This window comes from Theropithecus gelada, chromosome X (genome assembly GCF_003255815.1).
Source record: "Theropithecus gelada isolate Dixy chromosome X, Tgel_1.0, whole genome shotgun sequence".
Classification (NCBI taxonomy): Eukaryota; Metazoa; Chordata; class Mammalia; order Primates; family Cercopithecidae; genus Theropithecus; species Theropithecus gelada.
In genome coordinates this window covers 102,022,833-102,039,479 of record NC_037689.1, presented here as the reverse complement: position 1 = coordinate 102,039,479, position 16,647 = coordinate 102,022,833, and the positions used below count along the sequence as shown (strand labels likewise).

The 16,647-nt window shown below is 35.8% G+C and overlaps 1 protein-coding gene across 1 annotated transcript in view; it reads right to left on the bottom strand.

The window, feature by feature from the left end:
* Positions 1 to 206: 206 nt before the first annotated feature.
* Positions 207 to 16,647, bottom strand: part of FAM199X (family with sequence similarity 199, X-linked) — a 30,321-nt gene continuing 13,880 nt past the window's right edge. The window contains exons 3-6 of the mRNA XM_025372974.1: positions 9,930 to 10,079; positions 9,523 to 9,684; positions 7,817 to 8,083; positions 207 to 6,514 (exon numbers count right to left, since the gene is read on the bottom strand). Of these exons, the coding sequence (XP_025228759.1) occupies positions 6,344 to 6,514; positions 7,817 to 8,083; positions 9,523 to 9,684; positions 9,930 to 10,079 (750 nt within the window). The 3' untranslated portion in view covers positions 207 to 6,343. The remainder of the gene's footprint in view (positions 6,515 to 7,816; positions 8,084 to 9,522; positions 9,685 to 9,929; positions 10,080 to 16,647) is intronic.

The window sequence follows — 16,647 nt, the reverse complement described above, 5'->3', positions numbered from 1 at the left end:
CACATGGTAGCTACTGGATACTTGAAGTATTGCTAAGGAGACTAAGGAACTACATTTTAAATTTTACTTAACTTTAATTCATTTAAATAGCCATATGTGGCTAGTGACTACCATATGGGCATTACATAATGTACTATCCATTATGGTAGTCACTAGCCACATATGGAGCTCTAGAGTACCTAAGAGAAGAAACACATACACGCACATTTCACTTAATATCTAACTCACATTTATTAAAAATTGAAGATTACAGAAAAGCATAAGATTGGTGTCATTAAACAAGCTTAATTAACTTACCTTTGACTAATAAATGAAAGTATTTAATAACACTAAAGGAATTTTGAGAATAAGTTCTATTCCAACCTTAGAAATTAAAAACAAAAACAAAGCAGCTATTCTCCAAAGGAGAAAGCAACCACAGATCTCCCTCTAGTGGCAAAAGATAAAGTTGCTGCTGAAAAGCTGAACTGCTCCTCCATACATAGAACTGCTCAGACATTTCTTTTATAAAATTTTAACTTAAGATTCTAAATCAACATATAAGGAAAATAGATCTATTTTTTGTCGACAAAAATTAGACCTACTGCCCAGTAATAGCATGGATTAAAAAAATTAGACAATTTTCATTTACTATGAATGCTAATCTCTCTAGAAATCTGATCTCTCCAGAAAAAAAATGTTTTGCCAATGACATTTGGGTATCTGGGACTTTCACCAAATAAAAGTTTATAAAGCCATAACCAAACTATGAGCAACAGAAAAGAGAGCAGTTCTCCTCTGTTGGTAAATATTCTGGGATACAGCATGAAAGGAGCTGACTCAGAAGTATAAAGTAGTAAGCAGCAGTGAGTGAGGTTTGTAACAACTCAGGGTACATCAAAAGAAACAATACATTATAAGAGTTCTTAACCAAAACAACACTTTTCATTCTGGTATTCAGTTTCAAAAGACAGCTCTGCCACATTGCCAGTTTTAATTACAACCATAAACACTCATTTAGATTTCACTATTGAATTACTTTCAAGTACAAGAAGGAACTCAAAATAGAAACGACTTATGATACAACTATTGTTATTCCCTCACAGCTTCAGGGAAAACAGGCTCTATATACACTGTAGTAAGTACAGAATGTACAGAAGACAGTTATATATACAAAAGTGCATTAATATAGTAATACATTTAGCAGTAATACAGGAAAAAAAAATCCTGGTTAACAATCTGATACATTACAGTATTTAAGACTACTTGAAGATTCTCCAAACCAGTCAATTATCTACTTGCTTTGGTTATGATATTGCTGCTACATAACTAATCTTTGAAACTAAAAAGCAAAAACAAAAACAAAAACCCACAATTTGAAATTTTTATCCATCTGTGAATTGTTTTGCATATACTTGTTTATCATTAATAGACTTTGACAATAGTCCTTAAATTCCCAACACAAAGATTCAGAATAGATAATACTTATTAAGTGAGAGTACTCAAATAGGAAATTAAATGGATCCACTACAGGGACATTATCTGCTCCATTGCTAAAAGACTCAGCTAGATAACCTAACCACAAATCTCAATTTCAGTCTCAGTTTAAATCCAATAGGTCAGCTACTGTTAAAAGAGCCAGTAGCTTCACAAAACAAGTCATAGCTTCAGGCCACTGTTCCTTATTCAGTTGTTCAATTCAGAATAGTAAGAGTTAACTTGTTATTTATACATATAGTCTACAACTACCTTTACATAGTCAAAATGTATATGCATAATTAGAGCAAGTCTCCCCTTTTTCACCCCCATCCCTCACCACAAAAATGAACAGATTTCCACACAGGTTTTGTTGGACACAAAGACGCAACAAAGAAATCTGACAATTAAAAAAAAGTACTACATATAGAATTTAGAGAAGACCAAACAAGTTTTTCTGAGTTCGGTATGAGGGTCAAATTAAAATTTAATTTGCCATTATATGCTCTAGGTTAAAACACTAATTACCTTAATTTTAAAAATAACTGGAGGGAGAGCCAGAAAGAAAGAATTCTAATGTTAAAAAAAAATAAGAAAATAAAATTTCAGCGAGTCAACTCAGATCTTCAGCAGTACCATGCAACTTCCTCACTCTTCATGGCCAGTTAGAAGAATTTTCAGAGTTCCTTCTAAGCCTTTTGGAATAAGTAAATTATTTTCCAAAGAAATAAGACCTAAGCATTATAAGTAGTTATGTTCCAGATACTATGCTAACAAAGATGCCTAGCTTAAAATATCTCAGATAGTTTTTATTCACTTAGCATAATTTTATTTTTAAGACAAAGTTTATCTTACTTTATCAGACTTAAAACGAATCCAAAGTTACCACAGTACATGTGTATACAAATACTTATTTCCTAACTAATAGTCCTTTCAGAATTAAATTTACTTCTAGTTCAGACATGTTGAATGAGTCAGTGCCCTCAACATCAACACTATTATTTGAATGCAACTGGGGATTTTCCTATTAATTGTCCCAAACTATAAACGGACTGTGAGTACCCTCCACCAATTCCAAACAAATGTTTTTCTTGGAGATAGAAGTGCTAAAAGTTCATTTGTTAAAGGAAAGAAGAGGAGTATGTTCCAGCTATTACACAAATGAATTCAAAGAATTCATAAAGAATCAACTTGCTACATAATCTCTGTCCTTGAAGTGCTTTTGCTTGTACCTTGAAAATTATCTTTCCAGATATTAAAAGTGCTCTGGTTTGAAGAAGTATCCTGGCATATGATCTTTTTCAGAGGAAAAAATACACATTAAGCCATACTTTAGATAACTTTCAAGGCTCTTCAATGATCTAGCTAGGCCGAAAATAAAGTTACGCAAATGAAATTTAAGATTTGAAGGTTTTTGTTTTTATACTCTATTAGCATTGATTGTTTCAATTTAATGACTTTGCTTACTGATACCCAATTCCATGGGCATTATGCAAAACAAATTACAACATTTGGATTGTTTTTGAGTTTTGAAAAGCCTGATATTGACAAAAAGTACAGAGTTCACCACCTTTAAGGCACATGAGGCTATACAGAGTAAGCCACAAACAAAGTCTCTGCTGGAGAACCCAGAAACAAACAAGACTTCTATACTGGTTGTGTACTAACATTTCTAGCTAAAATATGAAGACATTTGCTATATTTTATAATTTTTAAAGCTCATCAGAATCTGGATACCTCTATATAGTAGTTTCCTATAATTCTTCCTTTTTGAGAGGATTTAGCACTTTTAAAAGTTAAATTAAATGAGAAGTTCACCCAATCTATAATGTCATTATTTTATAAGTCAGTTTCTGAGATTAATTCAGCAATATCTAATTCACTCAAGGGACAGAGGAACTGGACAAAACTGCCATAGCCTAACAAAAATGAGGTAAGTCTCATGAAAAAAAGTGTTATTTTATTCTAAGTTCTTGTTGGGAGAGAATGAACTAGCCCTTTATACCTCACTACACATTATAATGCATCACCTTCCTTTAATTCAGTTGCAAAACTATAGAAAAATATTATATATGTCATTTTGTTAAATGCAAGTCTCATCCTTTAAAAAGCTGTGGTAGGAACTGAGATACTACTATAAGATCTCTAATAAAATGTTTCTGGATAAATCTGTGGGAAATTTATTACGCCCTCAGTTAACAAGGCTTATTTTCAAAGAGGAGACTTAAAATTTGCTCCAGTGTCAGTTCTCTACAGATGAGAACCAATACTACAGCAAGTCAGTCTTGCCTTTTTATTAATTAATTGGTTAGTTTGGATTTGAATTTAAAAATAAATACTACTGAGTTGGATTGTTTTAAATTGAACTCAGAGATATACCATATTGAATAAATTATTACTTATTCCAAGAAAGAAATAGTTCAAACTTTGAATTATCTACACAAGACATTACAATGGAAAAAACACACAGCACATGAACAGAGACCTAAGAACTTTTTATGTCTTTTTCTGCTAGTTTCTTTTTTAGGGGGACAGAGGACTATTAAATCTCCCTCTTCAATCACGAGCAAGCCCAAGTTATTTAATGATTTTCTTTTAATCAAATGAAATATTTTCAATCTCCTTCAACCCAACTTTATTACTATCTCTAACTTATAGTACTATAATGACAGTTCATCTGGATTTATACAAAATTTCATGATGCACTTCTATAAACATTCAAACCTTTACAAACTTTAAAAATCAACTTTGTGGCACTTTGGTAAACTTATTTAACAGTGACTCAAGTTAAATTGAAAGCAGTAAGACTATGATTATTGGGAAAGTAGGGAAATTGGTCTTAAATTACATCATGACCTTGTTTAGGGTTTTCTTTTACTGATCCCTGTTAAGTAAATAGTTTCCAAGTATTTGACAGATACATGGTGCTCTATGGTCTCCAAAAGTGGCCTGTTTTCCTCGCAGAATAGGTAAAGATGGCAGGCAATCATTCTGTGGCATTTTACTTTTGCTAAAAGCAGGTAGAGAATTTAGATACAGTTACTATGCTCTCCATTTGCTCTTCCTATACTTGGAAGGGAAAACAGTGAGGTTAAGTTGTTCCACCTCCACAGAGTATTCTGGTGTCTATCCCCAAGCTCTCTTTGGGTCCTCTAAGCTGGTTAGGAGAACCAAAGAGGGGGAGGGGGAAAGAAAGAAAGACCACTCCAATTGAAAACCATAGACACTTACGTTTTATTTTAGTAAAAATTTCAAATTACGACTTTAGTAGTCTTTAAAAGGTTACAACCATACCATGGACTTTGGCAAAGCTGCAACGTATTAATTTTTATCCCCAGTTTCCATTCTTTAACCTTCAAGGAATGAAAATGAAATCAAAATTTTAAAACACATGATTATAAGCCTTTGTATCAACTGAGAATTAAGAATTTAAGTCATGAATCTTTTTCTTAATAAGCTACTTGACATAACAAAAAGCAAAAAAAACAAAAAAAACAAAAACAGAAATCTTACTAACCTCTGTACTCTAGAGTTTGAAAAATATTGATTACAGCTCTTCCTACAGAATCACGGTCACCTTCAAAATGCTATCCACAATATAAAGAAAATTATGAAAGTCAGAAAGCAGCTTGATTGTCAGTAGTATCAGTTTCCATCTTCTTTAACCCATGTGAATGTTCAAGACATGTGGTAGAAGAAAAGGAATCACGCTATTTCTAATGTTCATGATAACAAACTCTCTAGGAAAACATTTAAAGAAACTCCATGATTTCACAGTTAAAATTAGAGCTCTATTAATAACCAACAAGCTAAGGTGTTTTCTATATCTCATTGCTCTGTATATTTCTAGCAATTTATAGAGAAGTTTAGCAGATCTATAAGGGTTTTCATCAGTTAATTTTCAACATTAACAAGGTCACATGCCAGAAGCTGTTATACCAAATATTTAAAAATTAGAGCTGTGCTGAAAAAAAAATGACCTACAATAAGAACTTGAGAGATACAGACTGACTTCCTGCCTGAGACAATTTTACAGCCTAAAATTTCTGAAAGCAACAGAAAAGCAGAATTGCTTATTTTGCCTAATTACTTTCACCATTTAAATATTAATCAACATAGCATCAAGTCTAAAATTCAGCTACTAGTAACATTATTTCATCAGTAGTCATCACTTAACAAAAAAGGATTCTAAACTTATATAAAGTTAAAAACAAAAATAAATCTAACAGGAAAAAGATGAGGGCCTGTTCTTATACCTTTGAGTCAACAATGAATGAAAACAGAACTAAAACTAATGAAGGCACTATCGTAAACAGCAATCCACACCTTGCCCACCCCCACACCTCAGAAAAAATTTATACCAGGAATCAAGAATTATGCTATGGCCCTTTAGGAAAAGTAAACTAAGAAATTGTAACATTAAGAAGGGAACTAAATTATGATCTCTACACATGTATGTATACTGACACAATAAACTACTGTCAGCAGTACCTTGAAATCTTCTAAACTGTATAAGTGCTAGTCTTTGAAGGAGCCCACTTCGCCACCATAAACTTCAAACAGTCAAAACATTTACCCAAAGTAGTGGTTCTTAAACTAGACTGTGCATCAGAATAACCCCGCACTTGTTAAGAAACAATGCTAGGCGCCTCCCTGTTGGTTTCTGATTCACTACGTCTGGGGGTGGGGCCCACAAGTATGCATTCCTAACAACTTCTCAGGTGATGCTGAAGCTGCAGGTCTTGGGACCACCTGTCAAGAACCACTGGCTTAAATTATTAATGGTACATCAGCACAGCCCTAACCAAAATTTTGGTCAAAATGCATGTAAACCAATAAGGATGGAGTATTTTAATGCTCACAAAGAATGCTAATAAATTCACCCTTATTACATCAAAACATCAACATCTGCTTCATGGTCTTCCTCAGTCACTTTCAAGGACAGCACCTCTTCGTTAAGGAAGAGCCCACTGAGCCTCTCCTTCCGGGCCTGCCTCTGCTCCTTCAGCTGCCTCTTGCGGAAGGCCTTCTGCTGTAACTTCCGCTGCTTGGATCGCTTCTGTCAAAATAAAAATTTCTAAATCAGTTTGGTTTAGTTTTTGGCATATCCACCCCAAAATGTTTTGTGGATCAAATTCTCTATGTTCTAACTTTAAGAGATGTTCAAATCCTTCTGTAGTATGATCCTCATTCCAGTAAGTGAGCCACTGGCTTAGGCATAAAAATGATTAAGATTCCAATTTTGTGGTATTTGACCAGTGACTCTTCTGATTAGGAAGGGTTGAGACAATCATTTTGGCTAGTGATGCATAATGAGTCACTTCAAAGACTTCTTTTTTAAATTCCATTAAGGTACATTGGTATAAATGCATACTGAACACACAATTAATACTAGGGGACAATACTGAATACAAATGTAGAGAACATTGCCCAGGTCTCTAATACTTATGATTCTCAGGTGCCCTTCATCCAAAAACACTAGCAATCTTATAATGGCAGGTAAAAAAAATCATGCCTTTTTCGTAGTAGGCGAATACCATCTTAAAAACCCATCAGAAACTCAGTGGGTACTCCCATCCTTGTCACTGGTGAACTGATACTAAAAAGGAATGACCACATATCTAGGGAAATTCCTTAGCAACTAACAAAGCGGGCTATGTTTCTGCTACTTCCCTAAGAACCAGGGAAAGAATCACTGTGTATCTTCAAGTCACCATTTGGTCACCAAAGAGAGAGATTCTCTTATCATCTTTAAACTGGCTCCAGATTCTTGTCACTGCAAGGAATCAAACTCCCCTGCTAAGCCACAGGACCATTCTAAATATACTTATACCTTCTTTTTTTTTTTTTTAAGTGCCCAACAATATTATACAGAACTTTCTCAACTGTGAAAAGAGTAGACAGAAATTAGAGAAAGTATTAGATTTTTAAATTAGCTAAGAAGAAACATTTAAGATTAAAACATTAAGAAAACATTTAACACACACAAAAGACATACACAACATTCTTAGGAGCTAATAGACAGCAACATCAGCAACATAGTGAGATTCGCTCAGTAGTGAGTTGCAGTCAATATTGCAATCTTGAGAATAACTCATTATTTCCACCAATTTATCTTACTTAAAACATACACAAAAATCAGGTAAGATTGAATGCAATATGGTTGTGGGTCAAAACAGCATTTCAAAGCACTCAGCCAAGAGTGCTTTGTTCAACAGCAGAGCATCCTGCTTGTTCAATTAAGACCAAAACCCACAGGCATCTAGACAGCAGGATCATTTTAACTCTTCAAGAAATTTATATGAAGGAGTACTAATGTTAATATTGAAAGGTAAAGTTTTGTATTGATTAGACGTTTTACTTTTGAATCCCGAATCCGCTCTGCTGCACTTGCAGACAGGTTGCTGTCACTGTGTGCTCGACTCATGTTGGCACTGGAGTTTGAAGCAGAGTTTCCAACACTGGACCCACTGCTGCTTGCAGAACTGACCATGCTGGCACTGCTGCTGCTGGCGCTGGCACTGGCACCGCTCACTCCACTGGTGCTTGCACAACTAAAGTTGCTTCTCTTCCAGGCCTCTCTTGCAGGCCGTTGGCGAGGGCTATGCTCCTTGATATAGTTTCTGACCTTGGGAAGCACAACCACAAACTGGTTAGTGTTGCACCTTGATGTTCTACCTTCAAAATGCTGGGGGGAAAATAATATTGTACTTAATCTAAAAGACTGTCAAAAGTGCTGCAGATGCGTATATAAGGTAGAATAGAAAGGCTAAATTTAGAAATAAGTACTAGAAAAATGAACAATGTTCAAAATTCTAGAAAACATGTTATAGATCTGGATTTTAAAAGCACATAAAATATAATCAGTAAATGGAAGGCTACTCGCCTTCAGAAATTTAGGACTGTAAAAAAATAGCACTCAAAATACAAACTAACAATAAAATAAAATAGATGAGATTAGGCAGTTGTTAAAGGTCTCCATTTAAGATAATTTAAGTAAGCTGCTGATTTTATATAAGATTAGGGTGTTTCCTAAATCTTAGCTAGGGGCCAACGATACCTGTCTTCAAATGCAAGACATCAATTTATCATACTAATGAAAAATTTGCTGGAATGTAGAAAATTATAGTATGTCTGCTGGGAGAAATACTGAAATGAGAGAAATTTTTCATAAATAATGATAAATGCAAAACAAAGAAACAAATCCAAAGTAGAACGTAAGAACATTAAGTATTCATTCAACTACATACCAGAGAAAAAGAACAGCAAAAATTGTATTTAGAAGATACCAGAGGCCAGGCGCAGTGGCTCACGCCTGTAATCCCAGCACTTTGGGAGGCTGAGGCAGGTGGATCACGAGGTCAGGAATTCAAGATCAGCCTGGTCAAGATGGTGAAACCCCATCTCTACTAAAAATACAAAAATTAGCCGGGTGCGGTGGCAGGTGCCTGTAATCCCAGCTACTCGGGAGGCTGAGGCAGGAGAATCGCTTGAACCTGGGCAGTGGAGGTTGCAGTGAGCCGAGATATCGCCACTGCACTCCAGAGTGAGACTCCGTCTCAAAAAAAAATAAATAAATAAATAAGGGGGGGAAGAAGAAGAAGATACCAGAGATGCAGATTTCAGAACAGCAGAGGGAAAATTCACTAGGTTTCACCCTAGCCTGGCTCAATTATTACAGCATAAAACTACTCAAATCCCTCAGCTCAGATATTTACCAAAGAATAGCTCTCATTAATTAGTATTTTGTCAATTAGTCTCCTGTAAACTGAGTTAGAATAAATCTATACCTTAACCTAACCACCTCATAAGTGGTAACATTACATTTCAAATCCTATACAACTGAAAAGCAGGTTCTAGATTCACACTGATCCCAGAAAGGTACTGGCAGGTGAGATGTACATAAAACCTCTTAAATCAATGTGCCATCATTTTTTCTAATATTACCTTTCACAGCAGTGATTTTGGCCTTAATTATCTATGTATTTACATATGATTATTTTAGTCTACATTTTATAAGATGGTGGTATTTTTAATAGGTAAATAATCTGTATTTTCTTTACATACCTGCTTCAGTTTTTCATCTGTGAGACAGTTAAGTTCAATAATAAACTCACTGTCTGTAGGGGAGATTTGAGCAGAAGGATCAATGATCTTAATAATATCAAGTTGCTCCCGAAGACCCATCTCAGTACTCACTTTCCGACTCAGATACTCAATATATTCCACCTATGTGATGAAAAAATTACAAATAAGATCATTGCTAAAACTTCTGATCCTTCATTATGTCAATTATAATGTGTTTACATATCAGAAGCACTTAAGGTTTTATTTGTTCCCTGAAAAACAGTTAAAGCTCAAATTCAGATTTACTAAGCAATCCACATTTCCCCAGTAGCTTTAAACAGGCAATAAACTGAGCTTTACCTAGTCTCCACATAAAAGCTTTTAATTAAGAATGTTAAGATCTTTACCTGCTCATCATTTGTCATTGCACTCCAAGGAAGTTCATCTAAATTCCGGTGCTTGTTTTTCTTTTTAGGAAGCAGGCAAGGTGAACTTGGAATACTGGGTATGACATCAGAAAGTACATCACTCCCACTGGCAATGTCACTGCCTGGTAACTTTATAAAAATAAGGAGGGTGTGGGGAGGGAAAGCAAAATTGTTTCAGACTACATTTTAAATACTACAGTATATTTTCCACATCGATTAAAAGTTACTTTATGAGATTGACATGCTGCGGGCTATGCTAAGAGGGCTTCCTTAAAAGTTCATTTAATGTAAGACTAATGGCAGCCGGGCGTGGTGGCTCATGCCTGTAATCCCAGCACTTTGGGAGGCCGAGGCAGGGGGATCACCTGAGGTCAGGAGTTCGACACCAGCCTGTCCAACATGGTGAAACCCGGTCTCTACTAAAAATACAAAGATTAGTCGGGTATGGTGGCATGTGCCTGTAGTCCCAGCTACTCGGGACACTGAGGCAGGAGAATCCCTTGAACCTGGGAGGTGGAAGTTGCAGTGAGCCAAGATCGTGCCACTGCACTACACCAGCCTGGGAGACAGTCAGACTCTGTCTCAAAAAAAAAAAAAAAAAAAAAAAGACTAATGGCAAATACAGAATCACAGGACATTAATTCTGATCCATGCCTATTTTATACAAAGCAGCAACATAAATATATAAATATATATTCTTTGCATATAGTTATTCAATGAAAGATGTTTTTGAAAAGCTTAGACTTGTAATCAAGACTTATTAAAATGGTAACCGAAGTCAATCATCATTAAAGTTTTTAATGTATAAAGAGAATATGACTAGGGCCTCCAAACTGTAATGAATAAGAAGCACTGGTATCCATCTGGGGAGACCTGAATGATGTGCCACTAACTGGCTTTTTGCCAGAGACTGTGCTAAACATACTGTCAATATAAAGACAAATACATCTTGGTCCTTGTCCTCAAGTCTGTATCAGTGACCTCAAGACAATTAAAATAAATTAAGGCTGGGCAAAGTAGCTCATGCCTGTAACCTCAGCACTTTGTGAGGCAGAGGCAGGAGGACTGCTTGAGCCCAGGAGGACTGCTTGAGCCCAGGAGTTCAAGACCAGCCTAGGCAATGTGGCGAGACCCCATCTCTCTAAAAAAAAAAAAATAATAATAATAATCATGCCTATAATTCCAGCACTTTGCAAGGCTGAGGCGGGAGGATTGCTTGGGCCCAGGAGTTCAAGAGCAGCCTGTCCAACATAGCGAGGCCTCATCTCTATTTAAAAAAAAAAAAAAAAAAAGGAAAGGAAAAAAAATTAGCTGGGTGTGGTGGCACATGCCTGTAGTCTGAGGTGGAAGGATCGCTTGAACCTGGAAGGTTGAGGCTGCAATGAGACATGTTTGTGCCACTGCATACCAGCCTGGACGACAGAGTGAGACTTGGTCTCAAAAAATAAATAATAAAATAATTTTAAATATGCTGTTAATATAAAGCAAAACACTTTTAAGAACCAGAAGTATTATAAGAGAAAAATTAGAAAACATCATAGAAGACAAAGTGTAGACAAAGGAGAAATAAAAGCAAGCCTAACATACAGAAAATAAAATCAATTTAAGACAAACAGCAAAAATATGTGCTATAATTTTATATATATTTATGTATATTTTTGCACATGTGCATATACTCATGTAACCACCACCATGACCAAGGTAATAAATATATCCATTACCTCCAAAAGTTAGAATGGATTTAATTTTAAATAAATGTATTTAAGTCATTCATCAAAAAAGTAAAGTCTTTTCTTCTACAAGGAGCACATGACAATTTTCAAACATACTGGCTTCATTTTTACAAGGTATAAAACAGCACCTTTTTGCTGTGTTTTGGTTCTATAGAGCTTGCAACTGTATCTGAACTCTGGATGATTTCTAGGCTTATGCGGTTACCAAAAAAGTGAAGAGCTACTTTAGTCATGAAGACTATTGCGATCACACGTATTTGAACTCCTACTTTGTACACAGCAGTATAATAGGTACAGGGGATTCAAAGGAGTGTTAAGTCCCTACACAAAAATTTTACTTGGGAAAGTAATACAATAACACAGACATACAATTATACAACACAGCACATGATGAATGCTAGGTTTCAGACCACATGTCATCAATGGAAATATCTAGCAGTGGGTTGAAGCTGCAGGATTAAAGTTTGGGAAAGTTGCAATGGACTGCAGGCAGGCACTGGGGAATCAATCACAAAGAAATAAATGAAACCACAAAGATAGGAGTCAATCACTATGCAAAAGATTACTATGATGTTTAAAATGAAATTGTCTAAGAGAGAGGCCATTCTTTCTACATCCCCATAAGTAGCTACTACTCTTAAAAACTACATTTTCACTATGACAGTTATTGACAAGTCCAAGTACATAAGTGACTACCAACAATCTGTATAACTTATTTTAAAATCTCATTAACGGCTGGGCGCAGTGGCTTACGCCTGTAATCCCAGCACTTTGAGAGGCGGAGGTGGGTGGAACACCTGAGGTCAGGAGTTCGAGACCAGCCTGGTCAACATGGCAAAACTCCATCTCTATTAAAAATACAAAAATTAGCTGGGTGTGGTGGTGCGCACCTGTTATCCCAGCTACTCAGAAGGCTGAAGTAGGAGTATCATTTGAACCTGGGAGGCAGAGGTTGCAGTGAGCCAAGATCGTGCCACTGCACTCCAGTGTGGGAGACAGAGCGATCATCTCAAAACAACAACAACAAAAAAACCCATAAAATCTCATTAACTAACACTGCTTGAACTGTTCACCCTTCACCCTAATTGTTATCTAGGTGGTGTTATGAAAGGATGATTGCTGAATGCACATATGAATGCCATCTCTTTTTCAGCCTGTAATTGCAAAAAAGAAAATGCTTTGCTATTTTCCCTTTGACTTCAAATCTCCCTGTGGCCCTTAAAAAAAAAAAAAAATTAGACACTTCTTATCAGACAAAAGGCCTCCCCTTCCCTACATCAAGCTCCTTTGATAAATGAGGTAAATGAAAGAACTCTTGAAATACCTGTATTTTCAAAATATAAGAAAAAAATTCACCTAAATCTTGGAGAATATCTGCTAGGCACTTAAATTTGTACCTTTACTTCTGTCTATGCATTTGTTGGGGAGGGAGGGGTGTAAAAAAGCTAAGTAGTGGTACCTTGGCCATTTTTTCAGGGATAAGTAAAAAGATCCCAGAGTTCAAATCCCAGCTCCACTGCTCACTAGCAGTGTGACCTTGTATAGGTTAGTTTATTTCTTTGAGCCTCAGAGTTAGCAGTAAAATGTGGTCAATATCATCAATCTCAAAGGATTGTTGAGTGGTTTAAATGTGGTAACATGCCTGGCACACAGGCAACACTCAATAAAGAGATGTACTTTTCTTTTTCCATCCCTTGCCATGGTTTTGGACCCTTAAAAAAGTAGCACAATCTCTCAGAGAATGTCACATGTTGCTAAAGTGCTTGGGTTAATTTCACACGGTAGTGTTTCGGAATGATAGGGGAAAAAGGAAAAGACATTCAGGTAAGGAGAATAATTTAGTAAAGTCATAGATGGAAAAAAACATAGTATGAGGTGACATATATCCTAGATATCATGTAATCATATGTCAGTATGATTAACACAGAAAATCAGTGCTAGGGATTTAAAAGTTCAACAGAAGAACCAGAAACTGTCATATGATATTTAGAAGTAGGCCGATAACATTTTCTAAGAAGTAACTTGATGAAACTGGTCTTTAGGGAAGATCAGCTAGAAAGCACTATGGGGACAAAATAGAGTGAGGAAAGACTAGAATTAGATAGGAAGCTCTTGTAATCTAGGCGTGGATGAAAATAAGCAAAAATGGAAAGAAAAATGGGAATAGATAGGACAAATGTAACATGAAAATTTACAAAGCTGGGCGCAGTGGCTCACACCTGTAATCCCAGCACTCTGGGAGGCCAAGGCGGACAGATCACGAGGTCAGGAGTTCGAGACCAGTCTGGCCAATATGGTGAAACTCCGTCTCAATCAAAAATACAAAAATTAGCCAGGTGTGGTGGCATGCACCTATAGTCCAAGCTACTCAGGAGGCTGAGGCAGGAGCTTCGCTTGAACCCAGGAGGCAGAGGTTGCAGTGAGCCAAGATCGCACCACTGCACTCCAGTGAGGGCAACAGAGTAAGATTACATCTCAAAAAAAAAAAAAAAAAAAGAAAGAAAAACAATTTACAAAGCTGTTTGATAACTGAATGGATAAGGTAATAAAGTGTCTCATGTTGAGACCAGAAAAAAATTGGTGACATTTCAGGTCACACAACCCACCCAGAGTGATACACTTAAAGACCGCAATTTTCATAGCAAGGTAACTGAAATGATGTTACAGATCTTCTAGTCCAACATCCTCATTTTACATAAAAGAAAAAAATGATGTCTGGGGAGAGTCATACAACTAGTGGCAGAATCCAAAGTAGGACACCAATCTAATGCTTTCAACTATGCTAAACAGTTTTGCCTGTCTGGCAAGTTTGTAATAAGAGAGGAATACAATTTGGGATATAAAGGGTTTGTAGTGATAATGGGAGAAGCAAGCACAAGTGTCCTTTGGACAGACAATAATAATTTTTTACTAAGTTGTAAGACATGTCACTAAGCAGAGTCTATTTTTTTCCATGGAAACATTGTAATTGGAAGTTGCAACACTGCATCAAGGACTCAGCATCAAATAATGGGTTAGTATTAAATATTAAGGTCATCTAAGTGGAAATGTCAAGTAGACAATTGGAGATACGAGATTAGACTAGCGGTTGTATCGGAGAATTGTATGGGCTCCTGTATATTTATTAGACCAGCAATTTTCCATTTTATAACTGATACTATATTTCAGAATAAATGCTTACTAACTCCCAGCCCATATTTTTCATGGGCAATATTTGGCATATTTATATTATGATCAGTAATTGTGAAACACAGGGAGACTTAAATCTCTGCCATATTTTCTGCAGAATGCAGCAGAATTTTATGAGTAAGCTCATTTCTGTAACAGCTGATGTGTAATTTCAGAGTGCACCTCTAGGTTTCAAGTGTGACAGCTGATTACTCACTGTTTAAATTTTCTAAGCTTTCCTGCTCAATAATAGAAATAATTTCTCAGACTCTAAGACTAGTCAAATATATCCTTAATAACAAAAGGACTGAAAGCAAAGAAAATTATCAGCAAAGCAAAATGCAAAGATGCTAATTCATTCTAAGGTTAAAATCTCATCTTACTAAGTAGTGAGCATTTTTCTTCCCAGAGAATCGGTAAATCATTTATATTTACTTTAGTAGTAACTGAAACATCTGCTAAAAAGAAAGATTTAAACAGATGTAGTTTTTAATCATAACAGAAGTAATACAAATTTTTTAACTATAGTAAATGAATTTAATCCATATTAATCCTAACATGTAATTTGTAATTATCTTCTTGGATAATTTACTGCTCATCATTATGAAATCCCACAAATACAAGACAGCACTTTAAATCTTTCAGCATATTTAAATAGCAGATATCCATGGTAACAGAGTATCCATACTCCAATTTCACAAGTGGGAAAACACATTACTAAGGCAGGTATGATTTTTGTTCTGACATCATAGTCACTCATGTACATTAACGGTGAATGGCTGGGGATGGTTTTCCACTCTAACTACTCGCAACATAAGTGAAGGAGCCAGCAATTAAAATTTAAAAATGTCTGCCACCTTGTAACATTATGGATGATAACTCTAAATAAATCACATAAAATAAGCAGAAAAAATATTTCTTAGAATTATCAGGACTCTAACTGACTTATGCTTTACTAAGAATTGTTGCAGTCTGATTTTAAATACAAAGTCTGCACTAAAAAAAAAAAAAAGGGGGGGAGAGAGAGAGACACTGGCTGAGCACGGTGGCTCACCATTTTGGGAGGCCAAAGTGGAAGGATCGCTTGAGCCCAGGAATTCAAGACCAGCCTAGGCACCAAAGTGAGACCCTGTCTCTACAAAAAAACAAAAAAAAAATTTAGCTGGTTGTTGTGGTGTCCACCTGTGGTCCCAGCTACTGAGGAGGCTGAGGCAGGAGGACTGCTTGAGCCCAGGAGGTCAATTCTGCAGTGACCCATTTTTGCATCACTGCACTCCAGCCTGGGTGACAGAGCGAGGCCTTGTCTCCAAAAAAAAAAAAAAAAAAAAAACACTGAAAAATTCATTATGAATATCATGAAAAAGTTTATATCTTAAATGAGAAAATCTTATTAAAAAATTTTAACCAGAAGAGGAAAAACTTCCTATCTCCTTATGAGGACAGTATTACCTGGACACCAAAGCTAGATAAAGACACAACTGAGAAAGAAAACTGCAGACCAATATCCCTTATGAATATAGATGCAAAATTCCTTAACAAAATACTAAAAAACCACATTAAGAAGCAGACTGAACTTCTCCCCTAAGATTAGGAAAAAGACAAGGATGCTCACTTTCACCATTTCTATTAAACACTGTACAGGAGATCTAGTTAGGGCAACTAAGCAAGAATTAAAAGGCATCCAGATGAGGAAAAAAGAAGGAAAACTATCTCTATTCATAGATGACATGATCTTAAATATAGAAAATGATAAATAATCCACACAGGGGAAAAAATTATTAAAGCTAACAGATGAC